The sequence below is a fragment of the Apteryx rowi genome, unplaced genomic scaffold, assembly GCF_003343035.1.
Source record: "Apteryx rowi isolate R43461 unplaced genomic scaffold, aptRow1 scaffold_0, whole genome shotgun sequence".
Taxonomy (NCBI): Eukaryota; Metazoa; Chordata; class Aves; order Apterygiformes; family Apterygidae; genus Apteryx; species Apteryx rowi.
The window spans coordinates 2,345,294-2,371,104 of record NW_020447195.1 but is presented as its reverse complement, the minus strand read 5'-3'; the positions used below and the strand labels follow the sequence as shown (position 1 = coordinate 2,371,104).

The 25,811-nt window shown below is 36.1% G+C and overlaps 1 protein-coding gene across 3 annotated transcripts; it reads right to left on the bottom strand.

The window, feature by feature from the left end:
• Nucleotides 1–2,117: 2,117 nt before the first annotated feature.
• On the bottom strand, nucleotides 2,118–25,568 carry CSE1L (chromosome segregation 1 like). Of its 3 annotated transcripts, XM_026085798.1 has the most exons (25): nucleotides 24,855–25,568; nucleotides 23,059–23,154; nucleotides 22,350–22,492; nucleotides 19,667–19,768; nucleotides 19,080–19,225; nucleotides 18,667–18,757; nucleotides 18,283–18,390; nucleotides 17,275–17,367; nucleotides 15,877–16,044; nucleotides 15,651–15,780; nucleotides 14,875–14,940; nucleotides 13,392–13,594; nucleotides 11,874–11,958; nucleotides 11,045–11,106; nucleotides 10,200–10,336; nucleotides 9,937–10,040; nucleotides 9,230–9,327; nucleotides 8,157–8,307; nucleotides 7,414–7,622; nucleotides 6,590–6,687; nucleotides 6,293–6,378; nucleotides 5,064–5,145; nucleotides 4,439–4,585; nucleotides 3,398–3,629; nucleotides 2,118–2,651 (listed from the first exon to the last, which is right to left on the bottom strand). In XM_026085798.1, the coding sequence occupies exons 2-25, from the start codon at nucleotides 23,141–23,143 to the stop codon at nucleotides 2,562–2,564; spliced, it is 2,916 nt and encodes a 971-aa protein (XP_025941583.1). In that variant the 5' UTR covers nucleotides 23,144–23,154; nucleotides 24,855–25,568; the 3' UTR covers nucleotides 2,118–2,561. The 3 variants fall into 3 exon arrangements, with proteins under 3 accessions (XP_025941583.1, XP_025941513.1, XP_025941671.1); XM_026085728.1 differs by lacking the exon at nucleotides 24,855–25,568; XM_026085886.1 differs by lacking the exons at nucleotides 22,350–22,492; nucleotides 23,059–23,154; nucleotides 24,855–25,568 and having other exon boundaries at nucleotides 19,080–19,242; nucleotides 19,667–19,750.
• Between the last annotated feature and the right edge of the window lie 243 nt (nucleotides 25,569–25,811).

The following is a 25,811-nucleotide window of genomic DNA, read 5'->3' as shown; positions in this document are numbered from 1 at the left end:
TTTTCTCCTGGGGGAGATCTCATCTCATCTTGGGGATGGGAGGTGTCAAAAGTACCGATAAGGTCTCCACCTAAATGAAGGGTGAGGACACTACCAGTAACACTTGTACTTGGAAGCAGAACTGCATCTTGCCTGCACTACACTTGAAAAGCTTATTTCCCTGAAAGAGTAAGTGCTCTACATAAACATTTGTGTGCCTTGTGAAATCTGCAGAATAACAGGAATAAATTACATATCACTAACAGGGCCACAGCCATGTCTACAAAGGCTAAGACATTCAACTCCGAGTAAACTAAAGGACAGTTATGCCACTATTTGTTGATTTGAGCTCTTCTTGATATTCACCTAGGCACTTATTCACATGGAATGTCTGTCCCACAACAAAAAGTCACACTTTGCAAGACATGCAAGATGGTGAAGATTAAGATCCACTGATTATTTTCCATTCAAAAGATCCAGTTTCTTTGGCTATCTCTCAAAAAGGTTCTGGCCTGTTGCTCTTAATCCTGTCTAGTTCCATCTATGGTTGGTACTGGTAAGATAAGAAACATCTGTTCACTTAGTTATATCTCTCAACTACCTGTCCCCTAAAGAAGTCTTACTTAGAACTGCAGAACTAAGATCTTCTAACACAATGAGACCCTTCATATTGCATCATACCAAAGAGCCCCATTTCAGAGAAGATTATCTAACATACATAGGCCATCTATTTGAACAGAAGCAAAGGTAGCATGTCAAATTACTCTGTGACATGGCCACCAGTATCCATTTGATTTTGGTTCTTTGAAATTGACAGGAAAGAGAGGTCTGCATGTTCTCTATAGAATCGTTCTCCCTGTTTTCCAAGGAAAAAAAGACAAAGCTACACAGCAGAGTTCTGAGCATCCTTTGGGCTTAGTGGTTATGAATGACCACAGCACAATAACAGTGATATTTTATGTAGGTATTCTTCAGTTCCTTGCAAATGTCGCATCTCTCATGTGGTTTCAGCCTACCTATATTGAAATTCATCCTGCAGGGTGCTTCTGCAAGTTGGCAACAACTCATTAGTCTCTCTCTCATCAGCATTAAGACAAATGCTTTTCATGGTCACCACTGTATTATTTCACACCTGGAGACTTGCTGTCACTCCCTATTTTTGCACGAAGAGGGACTAACACTGAATTACAGACCAGATTCAAGAAAATCTGTTGATGCTGATTCACTCAATACATTTTCATTTAAGTTGTTTAGATCCCTTGTCTAACAAGCAACTTTCTTCTATCTTAAGAGATGACCAACATGTATTCCCACATGACAGCCAGAGACACTAAGGAGGAACTGAAAGACAGATGATTCTGCTCTACTTTTACCCTCAATAAATTCACTAACTTTCCTGATACAAGACTCAGCTTCAACAGACATTATAAGTAAGAAAACCCTATCCTGGGTGGAGGAGAAAAACCTCAAGCCATCTGCAGAATCTCTGTAGACAATTACATGTCTCATGTATGACAGTTACTATCACATAAGTCTGAGACTTCAATCTACTCAGTTTTTCAGTCTCTAGACATAGATTTATTTGTATACCTGCAGTATCAGTGCTCTAAAAGTCTATGGTCTAGCAGTTTTGTGCCCACACCATCTGAGAACACAATGAGGCTTAGGCATTTAACTTGTCACTTTCAAGCAGCCCTAACAAGGTAACCTACTGCACCTAGAATTCAAGACTACCAAACCTAATCAATATATTTATGAGGAGACAGGGAGAACAACCAAGTTAAACAGAGAAAACTATTGCTTCAGTTTTAATACATCACTAAAAATCCACTTGGAAACTGATACTCACTCTAAGAGGGTATTTTATTTGCTTTTGGCACATTATACTGACATGCATTGTCCAAAGAGAAGGGGTGCTTTCAGCAGCTTACTGCCACCTGTTGATGAATATCAGAAGGGTGATAATTGCTTTGGATCTTCTGCCAAAGTTTTACATTTGCTCTGTATGATGCTACAGTGTATTTAAACTAATACTTAAAGAAAAATCCACACAGTCCCACTATTGTATATTCTATCTTAAGTTTAAAACATGATTTTTTCTTTTTTCTAAACCAACAGTAAGCGCACAGTGACAGGCATTTTAAACAAGTACTTCTTATTTATTCACAATTCAGATAAAGTTTAAAGAAAGACAAAAGAAATACAAAGGACAACATCAAAATGAAAAGGAATTTTAGTGACCAAAAGTGAGTTTCTACAGCCAGTGCTCTCCATACATTTCAAAATGTTATCCAAACACTGCAGGCGCAGAATTCAAATAAATCCTGTAATAAACCACTATGACTATTCCCTTTGATATTAAACTGGGAATGGAAGTTAGCCACCTTTTATCTATGATTACATGAACCACCTAATTCTTTCAGTTTCTGCTTAAAGCAACATTTATCTTTTACAAGATGGATTCTGCAATACATTTTCAAGTAGCATTTTTCATTTTGTCTGAGCTCTGCTATAAAAAAAGTCAGTGTCAACCTTCTGTATAGCAAAACAGCTTTTGTTCTTGCTTGTGAAATAAATGCAATTCATAGCAGTGTCACACTTGCAGCTTGGAGGTATCCTTGGAGATACTGCAACGCTTCTGCATTCAGACTAGTGCTCAGCATTGATGGAACCTTAAAATACATGAGAGAGCAGAGGTGTCAATGTGTGTATACATTAAACTACCACTATATCCTGTTAACTACTGTGTCAACATAAGGTAAAGTCAAATTACATCCTGACAGCAGCAGTTTTTCATTGTGAAAGCAGTTGCTGGAATTACAGTTCCTGATGCTGACAGCAGTATGCCTAGAAGGTTTATCCCATGCTGTATCTTGCAACTGAAATACTCGTAGCAGTTTTACTTGCTTCTTACCTGAATCAAATATGAAGAAATATAGCAAGCCTTCAGTTATTAAAGCAGATGTTTGGATGCAGCAAGCATCAGATCTTACAGGCAATCTTTACTTACGAAAAATTTGAAAACAAATATGCTATGGGTTAAAATAATTAACTGTAACTTTAACTTGTTTCATGTAACATGAATTACCTGAGGTTCCCTGATAAATAAAATTGAACTGGAGACAAATCCAAATTATGTACCTCCTGAATGGGTAAATTTTAGTTTAAGAAATGGTATACTTAAAATTATTGCTATGTGAAATAATGTGAAAATAGTGGCCTTTCTTAGATTAGCAGGAAAAAAGTTTACAAAAAGCTATACTGAATTGTAGAATAAGAGAGAGCAATTCCTAGCTTTCCGATTTTGACATACTATTTTTGCTGATTATCAAACTTTTGCAAAAGAGGTCCATTGTCAAATGGGCATTTCTTCTCTGTAGAATTTGAGATTAGCATACCATGTATAAAAGTCACTTACCCTGCCTGGGCACGCAGTAGACAGTTTGTGAAGAGACTGTGCCAGATGGATTCTAGGATTGTTCACCATTTGACCTACAGGATCATGTTCTTTTTTCCCAGCAAAGGCTAGCTGAGAGAATGCAGTCTGATATCCTGCAGTATCTTCTATGTCAATGAAGTGTTCTTCATCAGGGATAGTGTCATCCTCAGGCAGTTCAAAAAGGCCAATAAGGGCCTGCAGCAAAGGAGTCCTACATGTAAAAGGGGGGAGGATAAAGTCAGAGTGCTTAATGTGTTAGAACAGAATATATTTTATAAGAATGTCCAAATTACTTGGAACCCATTACAATTTAGCCCTTGCAAGTACTAGCTCAGCTGCTGAAAACTTATAGCACACAGTCTGTGCTGGGCTTGAGGAGTTGTGGGGTTTTGTATAAGTATAATGGATCTGTATATTTTACAGGCATAAGGAAGATGCTCTTATTAAAAGCATAAAAAATGTATTTTTGATCAGGCTGAATTCTCTTAACATACCTAAAAAAAGCAGTTCTCTTCGAGATTACTCCTTTGCTCTAATTCCTTTTTTTTTTTTTTTTTTAATTTTCATTACAGCTGGAATGGTCTACAATCTTCCCAGTTAGCTTTCCCCAAAATTGTATCATCAAGCTAAGTTCTTAAAATGTCTCTCTCAGGTTAATATCTGTGCTTAGCTCTTCTGACTAGCAGAAAAGTTAAGTCAAAACTGGGCCTAACTTTTCAGAAGCAATACAAGGAAAAAGAAAGTAATTTTTTTTCTTAAATGCAGACACACCTATGCTAGGTCAGTGCTCTATGCCCATCACAGAATTCTCAAACCAGTTTGGCATCTGCTTTGAAAATACAGCTTTTTTATTTGCTAGAAGAGAAAGTGGTATGAAAAGCCTGAAACTCAGCTTCATAACAAGTAGCAGGTCTGAAGAAATCAGAATAGAGTGATTTCTGAAGAACGTATTTTGATGAGTAGCTCACATTTTCAAAAATCAAGTGGTTTTACTTAAAAACCTTGAAGTGTTCTACATACCACAGCTTCGTATATTCTGTGTCCATCATAGGAGGACATTCTGTCAATATTTTTGTAATACCAACAGCACAGATTTTCTTTTCAACTTGTCCAGACACTTTCTGTATTTCAGGAATTATTATTTTCTCCAAAACCATTCCAAACATCCTATTATGATATTAAAAGAAAAAGTATTAGACAGTGAGTTTATCAGCCTTACAGTGACAAAAACAACAGCAACAATGTGAGCCACTAGAGAAAAACAAACAAAAACCCAGAAAATCTGATAACTAATGACACTGCCCTGTCACAGCATACACCTGCTAGAAATTTGACAGCACAAATTTTTCACAAAGGGAGAAGACAAAAACCACCACTTGTCCCTTTTTATAATCTGCTCAGGTGATTAATATCTTAAATTATCACAGAAGAACTGTGGGCACCAAACTAGAAAAAGAAAAAAATTGCTACACAGAAATTAACCTGTCTGTACAGTAGAAGAAACCAGTTTGGCTAGTCAAATTGGGTCTGTCTAGTCAAATTAGCAACAAATACACTTTTCCATTGTAGTTAAAAGAGCCAACTATTTCCAACTTTAAAAGACAAAGATTATATAGCAGTCTTGAATAAAAAAAATCGTACTAACTTTGGTTGTATGCTGTCAAATATTTCTTGAAGAGCTAATGCTCCATATTTTATGCAGTACAAGTTAATGAAGACTAGGAAACCTGTAAGAAAAAGAAGGTCAAATTAAAATCAACAGGCAAACAAAAGACTAGCTCTAGAGTCAGCAGCAGAATAGATTATAATAAGTTCTTGACTGGGTTAGCAATGGCATTCCAAATAAGCGTCAAATATTAATGAAGTATATTAACTACATTAACTTGTTACCTAGACTTTTTGAAGTTTGTCTAAAAAAATTGCTGATCTTTTCATGTACCACAATTATTAGAAAAACTTAAACACAGCCATAGAACCACTAAAACAAGACTCGATCATTTTTCCCTTATAGCAATCATAAAGCATTAGAAAAACTCTTGCCAAACTTTTTGGATCATGAACCACAATGTCTCTTCAATGTTTATAATTGGAAACTCTTAATACAGTGCAGCTTTTCAGATTAGTTGTGAATTGCTTTAAATGGCCTTTGTACTAGAGAATGGGACTGATGCATTAAGAGTGCTACTTAATTTTAGTTTGAAGATGAGCATTATAAGCAATCATATCATTCTTGCTATCAGTAGAAGGCTTTAACCAGGTTTCACAGGATTAAAAAAGGATGTTGTATAATTTGTGCAGTAGTAACATTTAAATAATTTAATCAATGTGATGATAATCTCCAAGTTATAGGAGGAATAACCAGAAAACATATTTCAGTAATTTGTCACATATTTTTGCTTGTTTAATGCAAAATCTTATCAATAGCTTAAGCTATATTAGGAAGAATGATCCACAAATCATGGAAAATTTAACAATACAACAACTATAGATAACAAAGGCAAGTGAGGTCAATATTATTTTGTCTGAGAACAAAAGTTTGCTGGTATTAGAGATGAAATGGAGACACTTTCAGATAATTAATGATGCCTTCCAGAGTATGAAAGTAGAGAGGAATACACACATTTTTTCCCCTCATTTTAGTTCCATTCTTTAAGTTCTGGTATGTACTAAGTATGAACTGCTGTGACAATTGCCCTATATGCAACCCTTTATTATACAAATAATTTGAAGCAAGTCACCGATGTTAAGAGCTCACTACTCCCTTTTTAACTGCATAGTCACAGGATGCTACATAATACTTATTCAATACTGTTGCATAGTCTAAACAGTTAGCATTACCAGCACATGACACTTTCCATAAAGCAAGGAACTTACTTTTAATAAATTTTGTTGTTTTGGAATTCTGAAGTCTTTGGAATAGTAGAATGAAGATCTGTTTCCTGTACTGGTCAACTGATTCACTAGAAATTTAAAACAATAATCAAGCCATAATAGCATTTTACTTTTTTTTTTTTTTTTTTAAACAGAAAATATGCATAGAATAGTTCAAGTCTATTTTACTGACAAATGTGACTTTTTAAATTGCTAAACATAAAATACAAGTTGTACAAACATACCAACTATTGACAACTACAGAAATTAGTTCTGAACATAGTTTCAACTCATACTCACGGAGGCATATGCTCTATAATACTGTTCAGAAGATAGAATCCTTGATGGTCATTAGCTTTAGAGGCAATCAGCTTCTGGAACACACCTAACAATCCAGGCTGTAAAAAAGCAATTATAAAACTATATATTGTGCTTCTTTATACAGGATCTACCAGAAACTTGCCCCTGCAATCTAAAACACACACCAAAGCAAAAGCTTTCATAACCTAATAGAGGTTTAATTTTTGCAGTTAAGGACAACAAGACAGATTTCTAGTGAGACCAAGCGATGTTCCCTTTAAGCATTAAGATTAACCTTGACTAAATGAACACCCGCATGTCTAATCAACTCTGACTACAGCAGATCATGCAGCAGAAATGACAGGAGCTAAGTACACAGAACAAGTCTTGCACTGAATTTACTAACCCTCAAATCTCCCAACATCTTTGCTCCTCCTCACTCACTGATCTGAAAGGAACCTCTGAGCTTTCCTGAACCCCCCCGATCCAGGTGAGGCAAATAAGACAGGAAAACTGTGGAAATTTATCTGCTTGCAAAAAGCCACAGGAACCAAATGCAGGAATTTTACATCTTAATTGATAAAAGCACATGGAAAAAATAAATCCCAGACTGTCATAATGGAAAAGCATCCAAAAAGTCTGAATTCATGGTATTCTTTGTCCTTCTATGTAAGAACTCATTAATATAAAGTACAAGCACAAAGTCCGCACACATCCAGCTATCCACTAAAGGAAAAGGTCCATCCTCTCTCCCCCTTTGTTTTTTTAAATCTTAAATAAACATGTCTAGAGGCATACATTCCTACTATATCAATTCAACTTACAATTTTATCAGCAGCAGCACTTGCTATTGTATTGGCACCTCGCTCTAAATAAGCCTGCAGGAGTCGGACCAAAGGAGGAATGTTTCCTGTCCTTTCCCACAGTACTGGCTGAAGTAGATGAGGAAACAATGCCATATAGGATGATGGGATTTCATTTTTATGCATTTCCAGAAGTAGAGACATCACTTGAAACACATATGGAATGAACTCTAGAAAAGATACAGTGACAAAATACAGTGGAAAAAATTCAGCAAGAATGGTCATTGTCAGTTTGTAAGAGCCACATATCTTTGGACTGAACCCACAGATCCAATATATTAACGCAAAGATTCCAACAAATAAAACCTTGGAAAAAGCACACTGCATCTCAAATTTAATTATTCCAAACATATGAAAGCACTCCATATATCCAGCTTCTATTTGTGAATGTTTCAGAATATAACATGGACAGTAAAGCATCACAAACAAGGCAATGCAATTAAGAAAATCATATGAAGTTTTGGGGTAGTGACTGTTAAATACTTTTAAAATATAGTTTGTTTTAAAAATAAATTAATGAAGCAGGTGTGCCCTATGGCACACAAACCAAACCCAGATGCTTCCTAAAAAAGTTTATCTGGACTTTGAACATGCTGCATTCTCACTTGGGTTTCCTGTGTTACTGAAAAAACCTGCCATGAGGTTAATCAAGGCAACCAATTATAGCAGAGATAGAGCACAAGAACTTACTACTTTTAATTTACCTTGTACATCATTTTGTAGTATCTCAGTGAACACCATAAACAAAGCCTCTTCAAAGCTTCCGACTGCATCAGGGTTTGCTTTGCATGTTATCCTTATCGACAAGCATATTGATTCAAACATGTAATGGTTAAAGTGAGGTTTGCTTGGATTCTAAAAACAAGTTATGAACAAATAAATCAACCCAAGCTTGCAGCTATGTCACTTATTTAGTATAATGTAATTTTTATTTCAACCGAAGTCTAAAGGAGCAACTGGGAATAAGGACACTATGCTTTATTAATACGTTAGTGAAATTAATTCCATAGATACAAAAATAAATGGAAATCTGTAAAATATAAAAGAGAGGTATTTTTTAATATGTATTTCTAAAAAAACAAAACAAAAAAGATTTTCAGAATCAAATAAACTAAAGAAGCAGTTACACTATCAGGAAAAAAAAAAAAAAACCCACACAGGAAAAACATTGCTTTTCAACCATGTAAGGTGTCTATTCAGTTGTTTATTAGGTAATTTTTATACCTGGCACTAAATTTAAACTATATGTAAAAAAAGGTTTTCTGGATAGTTGCTGAAGGTATCCTGAAGCATTCTCTAAAGTCAGTGTTCAAGAATATTAGCTCAACTTGAACAAAAAAAGATTAAGAGAATTTTGCCCACCAAAAGTAGAAGGGTAGTTTATTCAATTTAAGCCCACATTTCAGAGCTTAAGTTTGACATTAGCCTGAGAAGTTTCCTGGTCAAAGAATAAAGGAGCTATGAGAAGTTTAAATTATTGTAATGCTGACCTCTCCATAGAGAAACACTTATACTAGAAAAAGCTATTATTATAAAAAGACTTCATACACTGTTTTGAAATTTCAGATGAAAGCAGAGAAGAATTATTTGAAAGTACATTTTGAAAGGAAGACAGTACTTCACTGGAAGGTGGTTTTTGCTTATTTTAATTGAGAAGTACTGAACAACTAGAAATATTTCAACAAAACATAAACAATATAGTATATTTAAATTTTCAAAAAGATTGCTCTGATAAGAAAGAAGTGTGAACCTTTTGCTCAGATAACCTTTTCTTTACCTTACTGACAGCCAGCAGTTTCTGTGTAAGTTGCGTGATGACAGAAGGGATGTATGGAATTATGGATTCCTGTAGCAGAGAAAAACTCCTCATGATAGCTGCAAATAAATTGAAAGTATTATCTTCTGGAGACAAACATGCACTTCTGTCATACGCCTAAATCCTTACCCTTTTACTATTAAATCAGACCAAGGAATTAAGGACTAAGAAAGAACACCTGCTGCAAGATGCAGATCTACAATCATAACAAAGGACAAAGCAAAGCCTTGCTATCCTCATTCTATAGATGGAGCACAGAAAGATTAAGCAACTTGCCCAAAGTAAAAGAGGGTCTTTGCAAAGTCTCACTATTAGCAATATGCCATTCAGATCTGCTACTGATACCGCTGGGGTGGCTGCCTCGACTACAAAGACTACCATTTGAGAACTAATTTGTCACACACAATCCTACTATGTTCAGTGTTTTTCTTCAGTTCCATAAATTTAGTCAAAGATGACTTAACATGGCCTGGTAATAACTGCAGACTTTGCACACCATCTTAATAGGTCTGAATAAATCAGGCTTTTCCAAATAAAAATTTCAGTAGCCTATAAGTAACTATAAACAAACTATCATATATAAGCTATATAAGCTATTATGTAAGAAGTTGAGCCTTTCTCTCAAGTTAATCAGGTTACACTTATAGGGCAGGACTCAAAGCATTCACCTTTCATAATGTATTCATTTTCAGATGAGCCAGGAAGCGTCAGTGCTTTAAAAAGGTTTGTTAACAGCACTTCTACAAACGGTATCATTTCTGCAGCTGTAATGCTGTAAGTAAAAAACAGCTCTTTAATGATGAAACATATTCACAAGCTTCAAGCATTTTACAATACTGTAATACAAAGAAATAAGAGATCCCTACAGATATTTCATCCTTAACGGACAAAAACTATTTAGCAATGAATTTATTTCTGCTTGAAAACTTACAGGGTAGTATTACTAGTCCCCCTCATGGTAAACAGTCTTTCAAGAGCATGGGCTGCATAAGTATGGACCACAATACTTTCTGCTTGAAGATGATTGATTAAAAGAGGAATAGATACCAACAGTTGTTCTTTAGGTACCTACAAAAATATAGCAACAAATTACATAAACGTTACATAAAAATACAGATGGTTTAACACCTATCAGCTCCAAGCTCAGCTACAAATTGAAAGCTTGGTAAAGGAAGAAATCCTGGAAGCTTTCCCCAGTTGCTAAATCACACATTGACAGCTAAGAGGTACCAATTTCTGTCATCTCCTATATATTTACCCCTGACTGTTACATCTGATAGTAAGTGAATATATTCCTAAAGCATACTTATTTTTCCACTCTACTGTCTTAAGCGGCAATTAAAAATTATTAAGCTTTTAAAAAAAAATCATGGATATTTTAAAGAGGTGAAAAAAAAAGTAATGTAAAGCTTAAAAATAATATTAAAAAAAATTTTCTCTGGCTGCATCTCACAAATCAGAAAAGGTAATAGAGGACAAATTTGCTATACTCTCCCCAACAACTGCTATCGTGATCCAAGCAATTAGGTGAATCTAGACTAGAACTCACTTGAAAAATCTCAGTGTTCCACAGGAGTAAGTATGCTAAAAAGTTCAGTGTTCCAACAGCATATGGACAACACACAGACTATGTATTAATTAGCTACTTATACCAGTATCATTTACTTTCAAAACTAAAAATTCAGCAAAGAATGTTATATAGGGCTATCAAACACCTGTTGAGTATCACTGAGTATGTTAAATTAGTTAAGCAGGCTTAATAAAGGGAAAACTTACTTGGTTTCTAAAAATCATGATATATTTGATACCATCAGCTTTTAGAACAGGGAATTCATTCACTGCAAAGAAAAATATGCAAGTCTTGGTATTTTTGATTACTGACATAGTACTGCATACAGACATGACATCAACTCATGATTTTTTTTTCCCTGAAAGATGACATGCAATGTATTTCCACACTGCTTAGTCTGTATATTACCACACAGGCACTTTTAGGTGGAATATCAGTTTTACATGCAAATCACACCCTGACACCATTAAATGCACAGTCCAACTCTTTCATGTAAAGTTTCCTCTTTTAGCTCTAACAGCCTCCAATTACATATTCCAAGACCACCCACTACCCTCCAACTATCACAACATAATTGCTGAAGTATAAAATAATCACTCAGTCTGTGGCTTAAATCTATAAATCTGTAATCTCATCAGCATGGGTTGATACAGGCTGCAGCCTAGCTTTCAGTATTTTAACTTCTGAGTTTTGTCTAGCATAGAAGTTTGCCATACACAAATACAGAAATCAAAATACTTTGATTCAACTAGTTTAAGCAGATCAGCTGACAGCTGACAGCATGTGAGTACATGCTCTTATCTTAAAGATGGCATGAGGTAATTCACTTCTGTTTAAAAGCTCACTCATTGCAAGCCAAGCTAATTTGAATTACTTCCCATGTGCCATGTAACAGTCTATACACCACCTTCTGCCTCAGAGAACGCTGACACGAGATCATTTCAATTTGTATTTGTGCCTTAGGGGACAATGGCCAGTGTCAAAGTTTTAGCATGTTACAAAATTTGCTGTATGAAAATTAACTTTAAAACTTACCACTAGCAGACTTTAAGTCAGGTTGAATGTGATTCACAAAGAATTCTGTCAGATTAACAAGTTCATTGGCTTGTGTTATTCCATGCTAGGAGGGAGGGGGGAAGGAAAAAAAAAAACAACTCTATTATAGATGTCATTCAGCTATTTTTCCTCACTCATTTTCATCTGTTTTTAATAAAGGGAATCTACAGTGTACATGCACATTGCAGAGACGTAATTTCAATCATCTCAAGCAGAGAACCCTCTAATTTTTTTCCTGTTGTTTTTAGTGTCCAGTTTTCAGTTGTAACAGTATTGACATTCAAAGTTATTAGCCCTGAGTTGAGAAGCAATAACATGAATCACCTATAATAATGAATCAAAGTATTAGACAGAAAACATTAGAAGTTTATTAACTTGATACTTTTACTGTGACAGCCCCTTTAAAAAGAAAAAGTTTAGGACTAATTTGAATTCTGAATCTGAACAGCTAATAATAATCACTGATTCAATTTTCTCAGATGAAAAATGCAACTAAAACATACAGAACAAAGGATTTGCATATGAGTATTTATGTATTCTAAGTGATATTATCCTATATATGCCACTAAAGAGCACAGAAAGGGTAAGATGCACGTCTTTGCAGTTTGCTAATTGCTAAAAGACTGTGGTTCACATTATGCATCATGATTTTTAGCATCTCCTGTGCAGCAGTACAGAATTGGAGTATCAAAGCTACAGGAAGAGATTGAGAATCTTTAGCAAAACAGAATAAAGAAGCTTGTACAACATTTTTCACTGTATTTGCCTCAAATCTGCCTTGTAAGGCCACAGACATTTGAACTACAATGTACGTAAATATATTTATTAGTATATTAAATTCTGTTCTGTAGGATGATGGGCAATTGGTGTAAGGCTACTGTTCCCAAATATAGTCTAGCTCAGGTATGTTTTCCAACATATCCAGCCTATTAGTTGCTTCCCCCTGAACAAGTAATAAGACTCATTTCAAGCCCAACTGTAGAGTTTACGTGCTATTTCCAAGAAAATAAGCATTTAGGGAACAGGAAGTGTTGGGGAATATAATATGAAGAATTGGGAGAGTCATTTGAATTCCTTCTAGTCTCTCCTTCTCAACACTTCTGATCTCCTCCCGCACAGCTAAATTTGGCCTTCTGGGACTTACAGCTTCAGCTCAGTATGATGTAAAAGCACAGAGGTTCTAGACCCAAGCCAATTCCACTTCCTTATAGGGCTGCTGCATTCATGCTAACAAGCCCTGGTGGCTAACAAGCACATGGTGGCTGACTTTGCCCAATCTGTGTGAAGATCAGATAATTCACTCACAGTTAATGGAGATTTGATGTCATATTAAACCAAGTCCACAGTATAAGGACAGCTTTTAATGTCATCAATATTAAAATACTGCAAATACAATTATTCCCATTTTGAAGAAGCATAAAATGAATTATATCAATCCTCAAACACACTATAATATGTGAATGTATATGGCTTAAAATAAACAGAACGTAGAAGTACCTTCTGAGTCTGAGCTTTGGATGCCAAAGATGTAACAAGGTAAATAGCTGCATCTTTGTGCTTCCAGTTAACAGATGGATTCTTTGCATATTCTTGCAGCATAGAATTAACATATCCAGAAAAGATCCCTGTCACAGGCCCTTCAAAAAACTTGCACAAGCCTCTGACTAGATCACAAGCTGCTCTGCGCCTGGTGTCAATATCTGCACGAGAACCAAAGATTCTTTAGATATGAGAAAACAACTCCTCTAAGCCACATCTCCATCTTCTGCTAATGACTGCAATTCTCCACATTGATGTATAAGAACAGCATTTTATTTACTGTCATAATTGAGACTAAAGAAGTGTATTTTATTCACTTTTGTACAACAAGAGGAATGGATATTTCCCAGTAATGCTTGCGTATATGCAGGTTTTACCGACCTGTAAAGAAAGTTTCAGTAAGCATGCAGGGGGAAGCATTTTACTATCTTTTCTTGATAACTCTGCACCCGAAATAGTAAATTTTCATAACAGACTTGCAAAAATTTCTTGTTTCATGAGGGGAAAAAAAAAAAAAGTAATGTGGCCTTGAATGATATACAAACAGAAAGGACATAGGAAAGTAAAGCAGGTGAATTTAATCACATAGTACCTTTCTAGAGTAGTCTCAGAAATACACATAAAATACTTCTTGCCTAAATTATCTTAAAAGCAGAAGTAGTTGACAAATGAAAGCTTCGCATACACCTAAAATGCAGCCAATTCTGGATGAATATGATAAAATGTTTGCTTGAAAAAGTCTGAAAACATTTTCCTCTGATTTTGTTCTCCACTGCAAGGGTACAGTAATTTCTCAAACCTATTACAAAGTGTCAGTAATCCACTTTATGGCACAGAACAGCATATACAGAATGCCACAGAGATTTAGATCTGGATCATTTATGCTCCAGTCTGGCTGAAGACTAGACAGCTACAATCTGAAAATCAAGTAGCTCTTTTAGCACAGCTCTATGTTTTCAGAAAGGCTACTGTATTGGTTTGAGCAGAGTGCCAGCACACAAAGGCTGGCTGGTGCCCACCTGGCTTGACCATAGATCTGCATGCAAAACTGGGTAAAGTTTAAATTAAAATACCATAGGTTGCTAAATTCAGGTATGAATTTATCTATGTTATTTAAAATTCTACATGTTGGAACTAAATACAGAACTGTGGCCGTTATTCAGCAGTGACTTACAGGCTACATTTGCTGAAATGACAGTGCAGTACAGAAGACACAACAATCTGAGTAGGATAAAAAGTTATAGAAACATTGTTCAAAACAAAAAGCTGCCAGAAGGGGCAGGTCATGACATGAAATTTGATCAAAATTTGGATAAAATCTCTTGGGAGAAAAACATGTTCTCAATTCCAAAAATAAGTTATAAGAGCCTCAGAAAATTGCTTCAGTTCTTTAGAGCTATATTTAAAGACCAAATATTCTTAGTATAAATCCGTGGATTACCAGATCCTTCCAAATCCCTTCTTATATATTCTTCAGAATTATCTTCAAATGCTTCTTCATCAGCCGCTGAAAATATAAAACATGTAGGCGATTAAATACCAAGATCTCTCTTTTTGATGGTAAAAAGCAGTATCATCTTTATCAACTCAGTATTTTTTCCAAATAGTTTTCTGTAACATAATGGAAATAAACCAGAACTACCCAGAGTAGCATATTTAGCTTGCTGCCTCACAAATTACATTTTCTTCTGCATTCATGACCCGATGTATTTCTGGAAAGGGGGGGGGGGGGAACAGAATGCATTCAATATTAAACGTATTTAAAGTAAGAGGCTTCCAGAGTCAAACTTAAAAGAAGCTTTTTATCACTGCAATATATCTTCATCGCATTTTAGGCACCAGGATTAAAATGAAGCTTTCAAAACAAGGAGGAATAAGCATTACAATTTAGCAGGCCAGCTATCCATGCCTAGACTCCTTGAATTATTCTGGTACTCATGTTAAGCATGAAAAGTTACTGGTGACACTCAGCACATGACCTAGATTTTTCATGCGTTTCAATTTGAGATCACAGTAAGATAGAAAAGTGATCAGACGTATTCATACAACAATTCTACAAAGCCCAAAGGAGAGCAAACTGTTGTAGAAACTTGGTTCCGAATCTAGTACTAAAGTACGCAAGAGGTAATCCTCCATTCTTAGACCTGTAAAGTAACATATCATTATAATCACAGTTATCTTCTACTGTATTTTTGAAAGCTTAATAAAAAAAATTACCTCTAAATTCCATATTGGGAACAATAACCTTTTCACAGATGCTTGTCAATGTATTCTGGTCTTCAAACAGATGCTTATAATGTGGTCTCTCACAAACGGAGGCCAGAAACTGGATTGCATTACTAACCAACTAGAACAACATGCACAAAATTCACACAATTTTAGCATCGCTGATCAATTTATAATTCATTATTAAAATTTAAATGATCAATTTATAACAACTTACCAAGTCATATTTAACTTCCTGGCCTGTTGTGACTAACAGATTCCAGATTGCTGTTACAAAACGTGGCAGGTAGGGCTGGAATTCTTCATCATATTTTTGAGCATACAAAGCAGCATTATCACAAATTTGGGATTTCAAGAGCTCCAGTAATCCAGCTTCCTCTTCATCCTCACATTAAAAAAAAAATTAAGAACTTAAACATCCGAACTCCAACGCTACTTTTTAGTATTAAAGTTATCAACATATCTGAAGGTTATATAGTATTATTTCACCATGTTCTAAAAAGCTTTAGGAAATACCTCTCACTTTGCTGGAATGATCACATTTTTCTGATTTGTGCTATATACCTATATTTCAAATATAAGAACTACACACACCTAAATGATGTAGAGTTAAATTTGACATAGAATTAATTTACAACTGCAGCAGAAAAAGGTAATACAAGGCACTGAAAAATAGGCTTTATATCTTGTTACTTTAAATTGGGATTCTTGCTGAAAGTACTCTCCCCCCACACACCTTCTGCTACTTATTTCCAACCCCTCCCCATACCAGCACAAATGTTTGCGGAGCCACAAAGCAAAGTAAATTGGGAAACTGCGCTGGAAAAAAAAAAAACCCACCTTTCAGTTTTAACCCATATCACTTCCCTGATATGGGTTCAGCCCACAGCCATACAAATGCCTGTGCTGGGCAATGACCCACAGACACAAAAGAAGAGCAAGAGAAAAGAAGAGGAAGGCTTAGCTTAGCAGCATTAGCTTAAAATGACCATGGAACTATAGCACAAGATATACTTTTTAATACATCTTCCTACATATTGTCAAGAAATTTATACAATGCTTTGGCTCCATCATGTGGCAAGCTATTGTACCCTATCTGGAAGACATTAGCATTTAAAATAAAAAAGCATGCACAAAATGAATTTGTGCTTTGATGACTTGATATCACTTTTCATAGGAAACTTGTTTTCATAATTAGACAAACTGTGACAGCAAATGCTAAACAACTACTTAGGAAAGTCATGCCTTATATGTTCAACTGTTTGAGATTCTTTAAGATATTCCTTTTTCTAAAACACAGTACATGAACTGCTGAATGGCACAGAAAATCTGAGCCCTGTGACTCCAATAAGTCAGGTAACTTCAGCAGATATCCTCAAAAGAATCTACTTATTCATATGTATCTGATTTCATTTTTGCACACAGCTGGCTATACCTGTAATTGATACAGAACTTTAAGAACTGGATCCCAGAATTCTTAGCAATGGGCCTATCTACTTCTCTTAAATCCCATCTCCTTACAGTCACTGTACCCCTTTGTTTACCCAGCAAAGAAAACCTGGGATTGTTCAGCGACTACACAGAGATAAAATAGGAAGTTTTATGCAATACTTACATCAGTCTGCAACAGTTTATTATCTAAAGTTAAAAGGCTATGAAAATTTGTCATCCATGTTTCCATGTTATCTTCAAAAAACTCAGGAAGATCCTGTGAAGGAAAAGCATAAATCCACATTTTAATTTCTGACCGCAACGCTTAGATAATTTCCCTGTGCTATAAAGTGGATTCATATTACAACCTACTGCTGCAAGCTGAACTGTGGACAACATTCTTCAAGACAAAACATTAAAAAAAAAACCCAAACACACAACCCCCCTCCTCAAAACAGAGGCTTTGGAACACAGAAATTTTGTTAGTTGTTACACTGTATATAGCCTACAGTTTTCTAAAGAACAAACCTCATTGTCTGAGCAAAAAAGCACAAGCCCCCCTTCTAGCTCCAACTTGCTCTTTTGCCCAATGTTGAAAGAGCAGCCTGAACAATCAAGGCAACATCATCACACTTAACAGGCTTTTGCTCATTTTGATACAATAAATATATAAGGAACCCCAGCAGAGTCTGGTTTTACCATTTTTCATATAGTGCATTTATTTAATATTAGAAATTTAGGTTTGGTCTCAAAAAGCCATCAGTGCTACCAGAATTACTAGCTATTGTAGTGCCATAGAGCTACTAGTTTTAAACTAATTGACTTTCATTTACACAACTGAGCTCATGTCAGTACAGACTTATTTATAAAGGAGCACAGTGGGTAACAAACTCAGACATTTGACTTCTGTCTTTTGCAGCTCACGGTCAGAGAACTATCTCTGCACTGCTCCTTACTACAACAAGAGTTTAGCCTCTCTTCTCAATCTTCTATATAGATAGGGCCAAGCTAACACATTAACTAACTCCATCCTTACTGTGCTTTTACTCCAGCGTTGATGAAGACTGTCAACTTTTATTTTGGCCACAAAGCATGGCCTTAAAGGCTGCCTCAAATGGATCCTATAAATAAGAGCATAATAACTTTGTGAGATCAAAGCAAAATCAATAATTAGAAAAACAAGGAGATTCACCTGAAAATTTAAACTGTAGAACAGCTTCGCAATTAGAATGAGAGAAGAAAACAGAACCTTCAAAGCACTAGCATCATTTGCATGTGTGCTGCAAAGTTCAATTGTGGCCTAGAAAAAGACAAAAGATTCAGTCAAGTAACACACAAACCATATCTACAAGAGGTATTGAAAAGTGATGTGTAAGAATGTATTTAATTTATTTCTTTTTATAGAAAATACACTTCTTTTCCCCTTCCTGGTTCTGTCATGTCTCATCTCCTGATTCTAGTTTGAACCTCGTTATCAGTTTCAAAGCAACTGTTCTTAAGTTTTCATTTCGTAGGCACTCACAACAAGCAATTTAGAATGTTAAACTTGCTTTAGGAATGATTCAACAATGAATACCTTAAAGAGATTTGTCAAGGGCAACGCAAAGGCATCAAGGACAAGTTTGATCTCTGTCCATAATTCATTTGACTTAAATTCATGGCGGTACCTGACAAGTGAAAGAGATAAGCACACAAATAAAATACAGTCTTAACACTTACTCCTAAATTAACTTACATACAATTAATTTTCATGCTGAACTTTGAGGCAAATCCTGTCAAGCAAACACAAGAACTAAACAACATAGTTCAAGCAGATCATGCAAGGTGTAAAATTTGATAACCTCTTAAGTAAGGTCATATTACAGAGTCAATAAGCATAATTAGAAACCACAACTGCAGACTTTGTAAATACACACAACTGATTCTAATGGTTGAAGTTTATAAACAGAAATTTCACAATCCGTATACAGACTCCAATATTCCTGGTACCTTTTAAACAAAGAGTGAGCAGTGCGAAGGACCCCATTAATGACATGGAAATCTCCACTTTGAAAGCGATTCACCATTTCTGTCAGCAAGTCTGGCCATTTCTGGGGAAAGTCTTCCCGGCCAATAATACTAATTGCATCACTCAACTGGAAAGAAAACATAACTATTACATGATATAATAAACACACTACTCACAAAAAGAACGCATCAGTCATGCCAAATACTACAAATATCGAAGAAAAATCCTTATTATTCCTGTCAGATTCAAAATTGTTGGGCTAAAGATCTACTAGTTTTCACCACAAATAAATAAATCTCATTTTAAATCCTATGTGCACATGCAGTCTTACTTCATGGAATTACTGTGTTTAATTGGCTAATGCTGGAACTCAGCTGTAAGATTATTTACCAATAAAATAATTGCATTAAGCGGGCAGAAGTAGCTATAATAATATACTCCAAGATATTTAGATTGGGATGACACTGTTGAAAAGGGAGCTGAGCTCTGCTGCATCAATAACCAGAGCTTCCAGACACTTACAATTTTCTAAAAGTCTCATGGACACAACCAGAAACTGACATATTACCTGCTTTTGAATTTGTTCTGGGCTGCTGAGCATCAAGGGCACTATGTTGGCTTTAATGGCTATCCGGTCTGATTCACATATTTTGTTTGGTTCATCCTCAATCTAAAATTAAAACAGTAAGTCATGGGTGTATCAGTATACTCTAGGCACTGAGAGAATACCAGTATTTCAGAAGTCAACTATTTATAGAAATTAATCCTAACTATTACATTGTTAAAGAAACTAAAAAGAAAATCTGTCAAAGATAAGCCATGGCCTACCATGGACCTGTAATAGTAATAGCTGAACAAAGCTGAAAAAAATATATACTTTTCTACAAAACCTTGAACTACATTTTCTCCTTCACTAATACTGACTTTTCATGTGCTTAACCTGGGGAACATTTATAAAAAAAACAACCCCCCCCCACCATCAGCTATAAGGGCAGCTGCAAATGTCAATAATAAACACAAGTTTATCCAACAGTCTCCTTTTGCACAGCACCGCATGTCTGTCCTCACTGCTACCAACCTCAAAGACTAATTTTATTTCAGCTGCCTCCAGCCTTACATTCTAGAAATATTACATTAAGATGAGTGTACATTACACACAAAAACGTAAAATTGACTTTAAGAGTTATCCAATCAGTTCTAAATACAGATGTCAATAAAGCCAAGTAGTAGTAAATTAGGATGTTTTTATTAAAGAAATAAAATGAAAAAAGCAGTGACAGCAGTGATTGTCACAGCATCTGTGATGACAGCACCAAAGTTCAGAAACCTGAGTTGTCCATAGCAATTAAAAGAGGCAAGCACCTCCAGAGCATAATTCAATGCTTCTAAGATGCCTTAAACCAGATAGCGCTACTACACTACCTTCTTTTTCACTTTCCTTCCACTGTCTTCCTAGAAACTTAAAAATAATAAGGAAAAAAAAAGTTTAGCAATTTCAAGAGTTATGCTTAGCTATAAGCAAGCAGTTATAAAAATAAGACACAGAAAACTTGTTTTTCTTTTATATTTCTATCACATTGTACTGAATCAGAGGAATGTACATACATTTAAAAACCCCAAAAGAAAAACATGATCTTTAAAATCTGAGCATTACAAGTTATTTGATGTGAAAGGCAGCAATAACTGTACCAGGCAAGCTCCAAGTAGAGAGGTAGGACTCACAGCTCTGCTGTGCTCCATTTAGATGGGTGAGGAAGGTAGAGATGGTGGTGAGATCAGCAACAGCAAATGCTACTATGGGTTTATTTATGAAATTTTCAAAGAAATGAGACATTTTGACAAGACATTAAAGGCAGCACAGAGGAGACTATTTTACAGATACTTTAGAAAAAACAAACTCTTCCCTGTCTCCAGAAATGGAAAATGCTCTCCAGGCCCCATCAATCAAAGTGCTTGGGGAGGCAAAACCATTTTCCTTCCTCTGAGCTTTTTATCTGTCAAGTCCAAGGCTGCTAACTTAAACCACGTGATCTAGACAAGTTAGCCTTAGAGCAGTATTTTATGCTCATACAGCTGCTCTTGAAATGAAAGCTTCAATTTTGGACAAAGGAATGTGCTTGAAGCCACACAGCAATCATAGCGGTCTTCTGGCTGCACTTACTACATAGCATCTCCACCTGCTCCAACACAAAAGTCACCCTGAATTACATCAGTAACCCATAACAAGGAAGCCACTTACAAATTTTTCCATAACAAAGTGTTATTTCTCCTTACAACACACCACAGATAAAGATGTAATTTGGGAGAAATGACTGAAAATGCAGTATTACAGGCACAAATGTCTAAAAATTTTGTGCCAGACTGAATGCACTGATCTTACCTAACATAATAAGCTAAGCAGTCTCAAATCTGCTTAATACTAAGGGTGGGGGCCAAGATATCTGCAAATTTTTAATAGGCACCAGCTAAGAAGTCATGATGAAACACTTACCAAATAGTTTTCCTGAAATACAAAATTATACATTTGATACTTTTTCAGAGATAGAAACAGCACTTTCCATGAAATAAGGTATAAAATGTAGCAATGAAAGTCTCTTCCTACTGCATGGTTTGAGCTCTCAAACATAATAATTTCCACCATAAATTAAATATCATGATGGCTAAAAGCTCTGAATCAAAAATGTTTCCAAACTCTTCAAAACAAAGGATAAAATGTGATTAAATGGCAGTATTTTTTATTTTACTTCCACAAATACCTTCAAATGTCATGAACTGGCATTGCCTGCATCCTTCCATGCCTCACAAGCATTTACATGAAGGAGAGGAACTAGTATGATCTCTTCCAGCTGCAGTGCTGGCTTGAAAAGTTTGTAATACTATGACAATATATACCAGCCAAATTGTCCACCTCCTGAGCATAGACACTTTACAATCATTTTACCTTAAATAATACTACAATCGGTTAAACGGGCTTCAAATATTGTACTTCTGCAGATATATACATTCAAGTATTGCAAAGAATTCCTCCTTCAGCATTTTATCACCCAGCTCTCTCTTTTTTTTTTAAATAAAATGGACTCAAACACTCCATGTTTTAGTTCCTTATAAGTAAGTGTCCTGTGTTTATTCTCCAAATGATCTATCTTCTCTCTCAAAGTCCAGACATACATGCATTCTCCAAAGTTAGAGTATCTTGTTGTAGCTCAAAAAGATTACGAAATCTTAGCACAACTACTCACTAGAATACCTACAATTCTCCAGTTTCTTTTAATATAGTTCTTGAACGTTACAGATGCACAGACTTTGATGACATTTTCCTGTGATTTCTCCAGCAGTGTTAAGAGTAACAATGGATAATTCTGGCTTCCTTCAACTGACTCGAGAAACTTTTCCGCTGTAAGAGAATATGCTAAGGTTAGCCAAAACTGAACTGATTTTTCCAGTTGGAGCCCTATCATTTCTCAAATGTCTATTTAGAATGGACAACTGATTAACACTTCTCCAAAGATTCACAAGAACAGAAACATAAACAGGACAAGTCAGGCAAAACACACTGTAGCTTCTTTACTACTAAGCATTTTAATGCTTCTGCTATGAACAAAAGCTCTGAATTCAGAGCAGGCTGAAGAAATTTTGCCTCCTCACCATTTTTAAAAGCCATAACATGACAGCAGCAAATCCTAGTTTATTGTTAGCAGCACTGTCAACATTTAGCAACAGCATCACTGTTTTAACTAATAACAGTATGAAAACAGGAAAATAAAATTAGAAAAAAAAGTAAATGGGGGAAAAAATTACATTTACATACACCCTTCATAAACTTTTTTTTTTTTTTAAAGGAGACTGAGAACTTCTGTAAAGAGGCTATTGCACAAACTTCCAGTGAAGTTTGTTATAGGCTGATAGAAGAGCCAAACAAACACCAAGCTTTTTGGTCACATGTGGCACTTAATCACTTACCAGGACGCCTTATAGCAGGATCTGGATCTAGTGTTTTCTTTAAATATTCTGTTAAAGTCTGTAAATTGGCATCACTAAGCTCCATTTTGGCAGAACCTGAAATCCACAAATAATTTTGTTAAAAACACAGATCAAGAAATCTATCCTATAAGCGACACATACATAGAAATAGATTGCACAGAAAATGCAACCAGCTTTTTTTTTTTTTGTTGAGTATACCTCATAGACCCTGGTCCTATCTCATATGTCTGATTCAATAAAACAAGAGTTAGCATGCAACTAGGCACAAACAGAACACATTCCATGAACAAGGTGCAACCAGAAGATCATTTCTTCCCTCACTTGACAACATGAGTTTGGTTTTGCTGTTGAGAACAGCTATTAGCCCCAGAAACCTGCCCTGTTGAAAAAGCTGAATAGCCGTACCCTAGAGAATTGTAAAAGAATAATTCAAAGTGTATTAGAAAGTGTATTATTTGTTTCAAAATACATACTTGTCATGTCAGCTGTAGAAAACACCCAATGTAAATTTTTTAATAGAGACAAAAAATCTCAAAGGGTTTGCCCATGCTGTAAAATTAGATGAGGACAAGCGTGAAATTAAACTGCAATAGTTATTACAGAATAACTATATGTAAATAAGTCTAAATTACTCCTCTCCAGTCATCCTCCTACACACATTCTCTTATATACTACAGTTATCTATTAACTTCACAGCTTTTATTAGAACCATTCAGATTACAGTAACACTAAAACGCTATCAGGGCATGCTTTAATGGACATTTTGTTTAGGATACCATCACCCATTCTGCCCATCTTTCTCTCCACCAACAGCACAGCTCATTCACTACAGAAGCAATGTAGAAGGAGGACTTCTATTTTTCCTCTGGAGTTTCTAATTACTAACATAGAATGAAATTTGCCTGTCCCGCTTTGGATTTGGTCTATGACCAGTGCAATGAATAAAGTTGCTATTTAAGCATATTTGCAAAGGCAGCAAGTTTTAATGATTCAAATTTTAACTACGGCATTTATATCACTAAAATAGAAAGCAACTGTATCCTCCTGATTTAAATCAAAGTTAATGAGTAATTGAGATCCCAATACTCAGGGGGTGGGGGACACCTCAAAAGTCCTACCTCCCATATTTCACCTCTCTCTCTTCTTAGGTTTCTCTGTCTGCAGCCTCATTCACCAATTTACATTAATCACCAAAATCCTAATAAAGTGCAGGATTATCAGTCAGCACCAATAAAAGTTGGCTCATCTGTTCTGCTACAAAGTGGCCTCATACATCATTATTATGATGTTGAAACTAATATTTATGTCTTTCATCATTAAAAGAAAAAAATATATATGTCTACACCAGGAAAATTTGCAAGGCTGATGTGCAAGCCCATGTAGAAACCATTTATGAAGACTAAACTTTACTCAGCTAGGAAACCAAACTGCACTAGGAGACTCACAATACTGAATGGCCTTTTAAAAATACCTCACATAGTTATATAATATAGGGGTCCATGTAAAACAATATACTCATACACCTCAAGCTGACTGTGAGTTTACTTTGCAAGGCAAGTATGAAGATTTGAACCCATTATTCACTCATACATAGGATATTTACATAAACTATGTGCGATTTTACTAATTTTTCACCTGGTACTTGTTTGCTCTTACATCCTTCTCTTCCTCTAGCTATTTATTTTTTGGTTTTCCACTACATTTAGGAAATAAAAATTTTAGCTTAAAACACACAAGTAAATTAATATTTTATTCCCACAGCATCACCCACTTACTTTTTCATCCTACATTTAACTTCACCAACCACACACTACTTCTGTGAGGAGCAGCAGCTTACAGGCCTTGGCATCTGACATTTGTGGCAGTGTTTGGTCCCCTAGGACTACTAGGTATCCCATTGTTTTTCACATGAAGGAAAGAATTGGCTTTTCTTCATAGCAGTGTTACAGAGGATAGAAAAATTAAAATATGATGCCAAAAAAAGAAGAAAAAAACCCACACTGCAGTCTCTCTATTTTTGCCAGATCCTCCTTATGTTATCAGTTCTACCAAAACCAAAGACCCATGCCTGTTTTAAACTGAAGGGCAAGTGGTCTATTTGCAAGATTACAACATGTAGGGGGTAGTTGCCAGTGCAGTATTATGGTTTTTAGCTATGTACTGACATACGCCCCTTCAAAAGGTTACAGAAAACCAGAATATTTTCAAGCTCTCTCTTCAGAGGAAAACCCACAAAACGTACTTAATGCATTAACGATTTCAGTCAAATTAATGACAGACCACATCAGAAAAAAGAGAGTACGCCACTCCCCCTCCAAACCGGGCGCTGTAAGGAACTTCAGAGCACGCCACTCCGGCACCGCTCACCACAACACTCATCAAGCGCCGGCCACACTCCTCAGGGCGGTCTTGATTTTATGGCGAGCATCACCCTTCCCCTTCGCTACCACGGAGGGTTTTACACTCGGCTACCCCGCCGCAGTACACGAGAGACACGAGACCGCGACTCGACACACTTTACCACACGTTTCCCCAAAGGCCGAAAGCCCGCCCCCGCGGGTCCCGGGGGCCGCTCGGCAGCGGGGAGGATGGGGAGCCGCTCCGGCAGCGCGGGGCCGCCCCCGCCCAGCGCTTCCCCCGCGCTGCCGCCGCCAGCGCGGTCTCTCCGGGGACGGCGCCGCTCCGGCCCTCTCGCACCTCACGCGTTTCGCAGCAGCCCGCCCGCCGCCGCC

Bases quoted from the DNA above. Each gene is read 5' to 3' on its own strand.
- CSE1L (XM_026085798.1), bottom strand. From the start codon at position 23,143: ATGGAGCTTAGTGATGCCAATTTACAGACTTTAACAGAATATTTAAAG. The intron at 11,959-13,391 runs GTACTTCTACGT...CCTCCCTCCTAG, and splicing joins CCAAAGCTCAGACTCAGAAG to CATGGAATAACACAAGCCAA. The intron at 6,688-7,413 runs GTAAGTTGAATT...GCTTTTTTACAG, and splicing joins GTGCTGCTGCTGATAAAATT to CCTGGATTGTTAGGTGTGTT.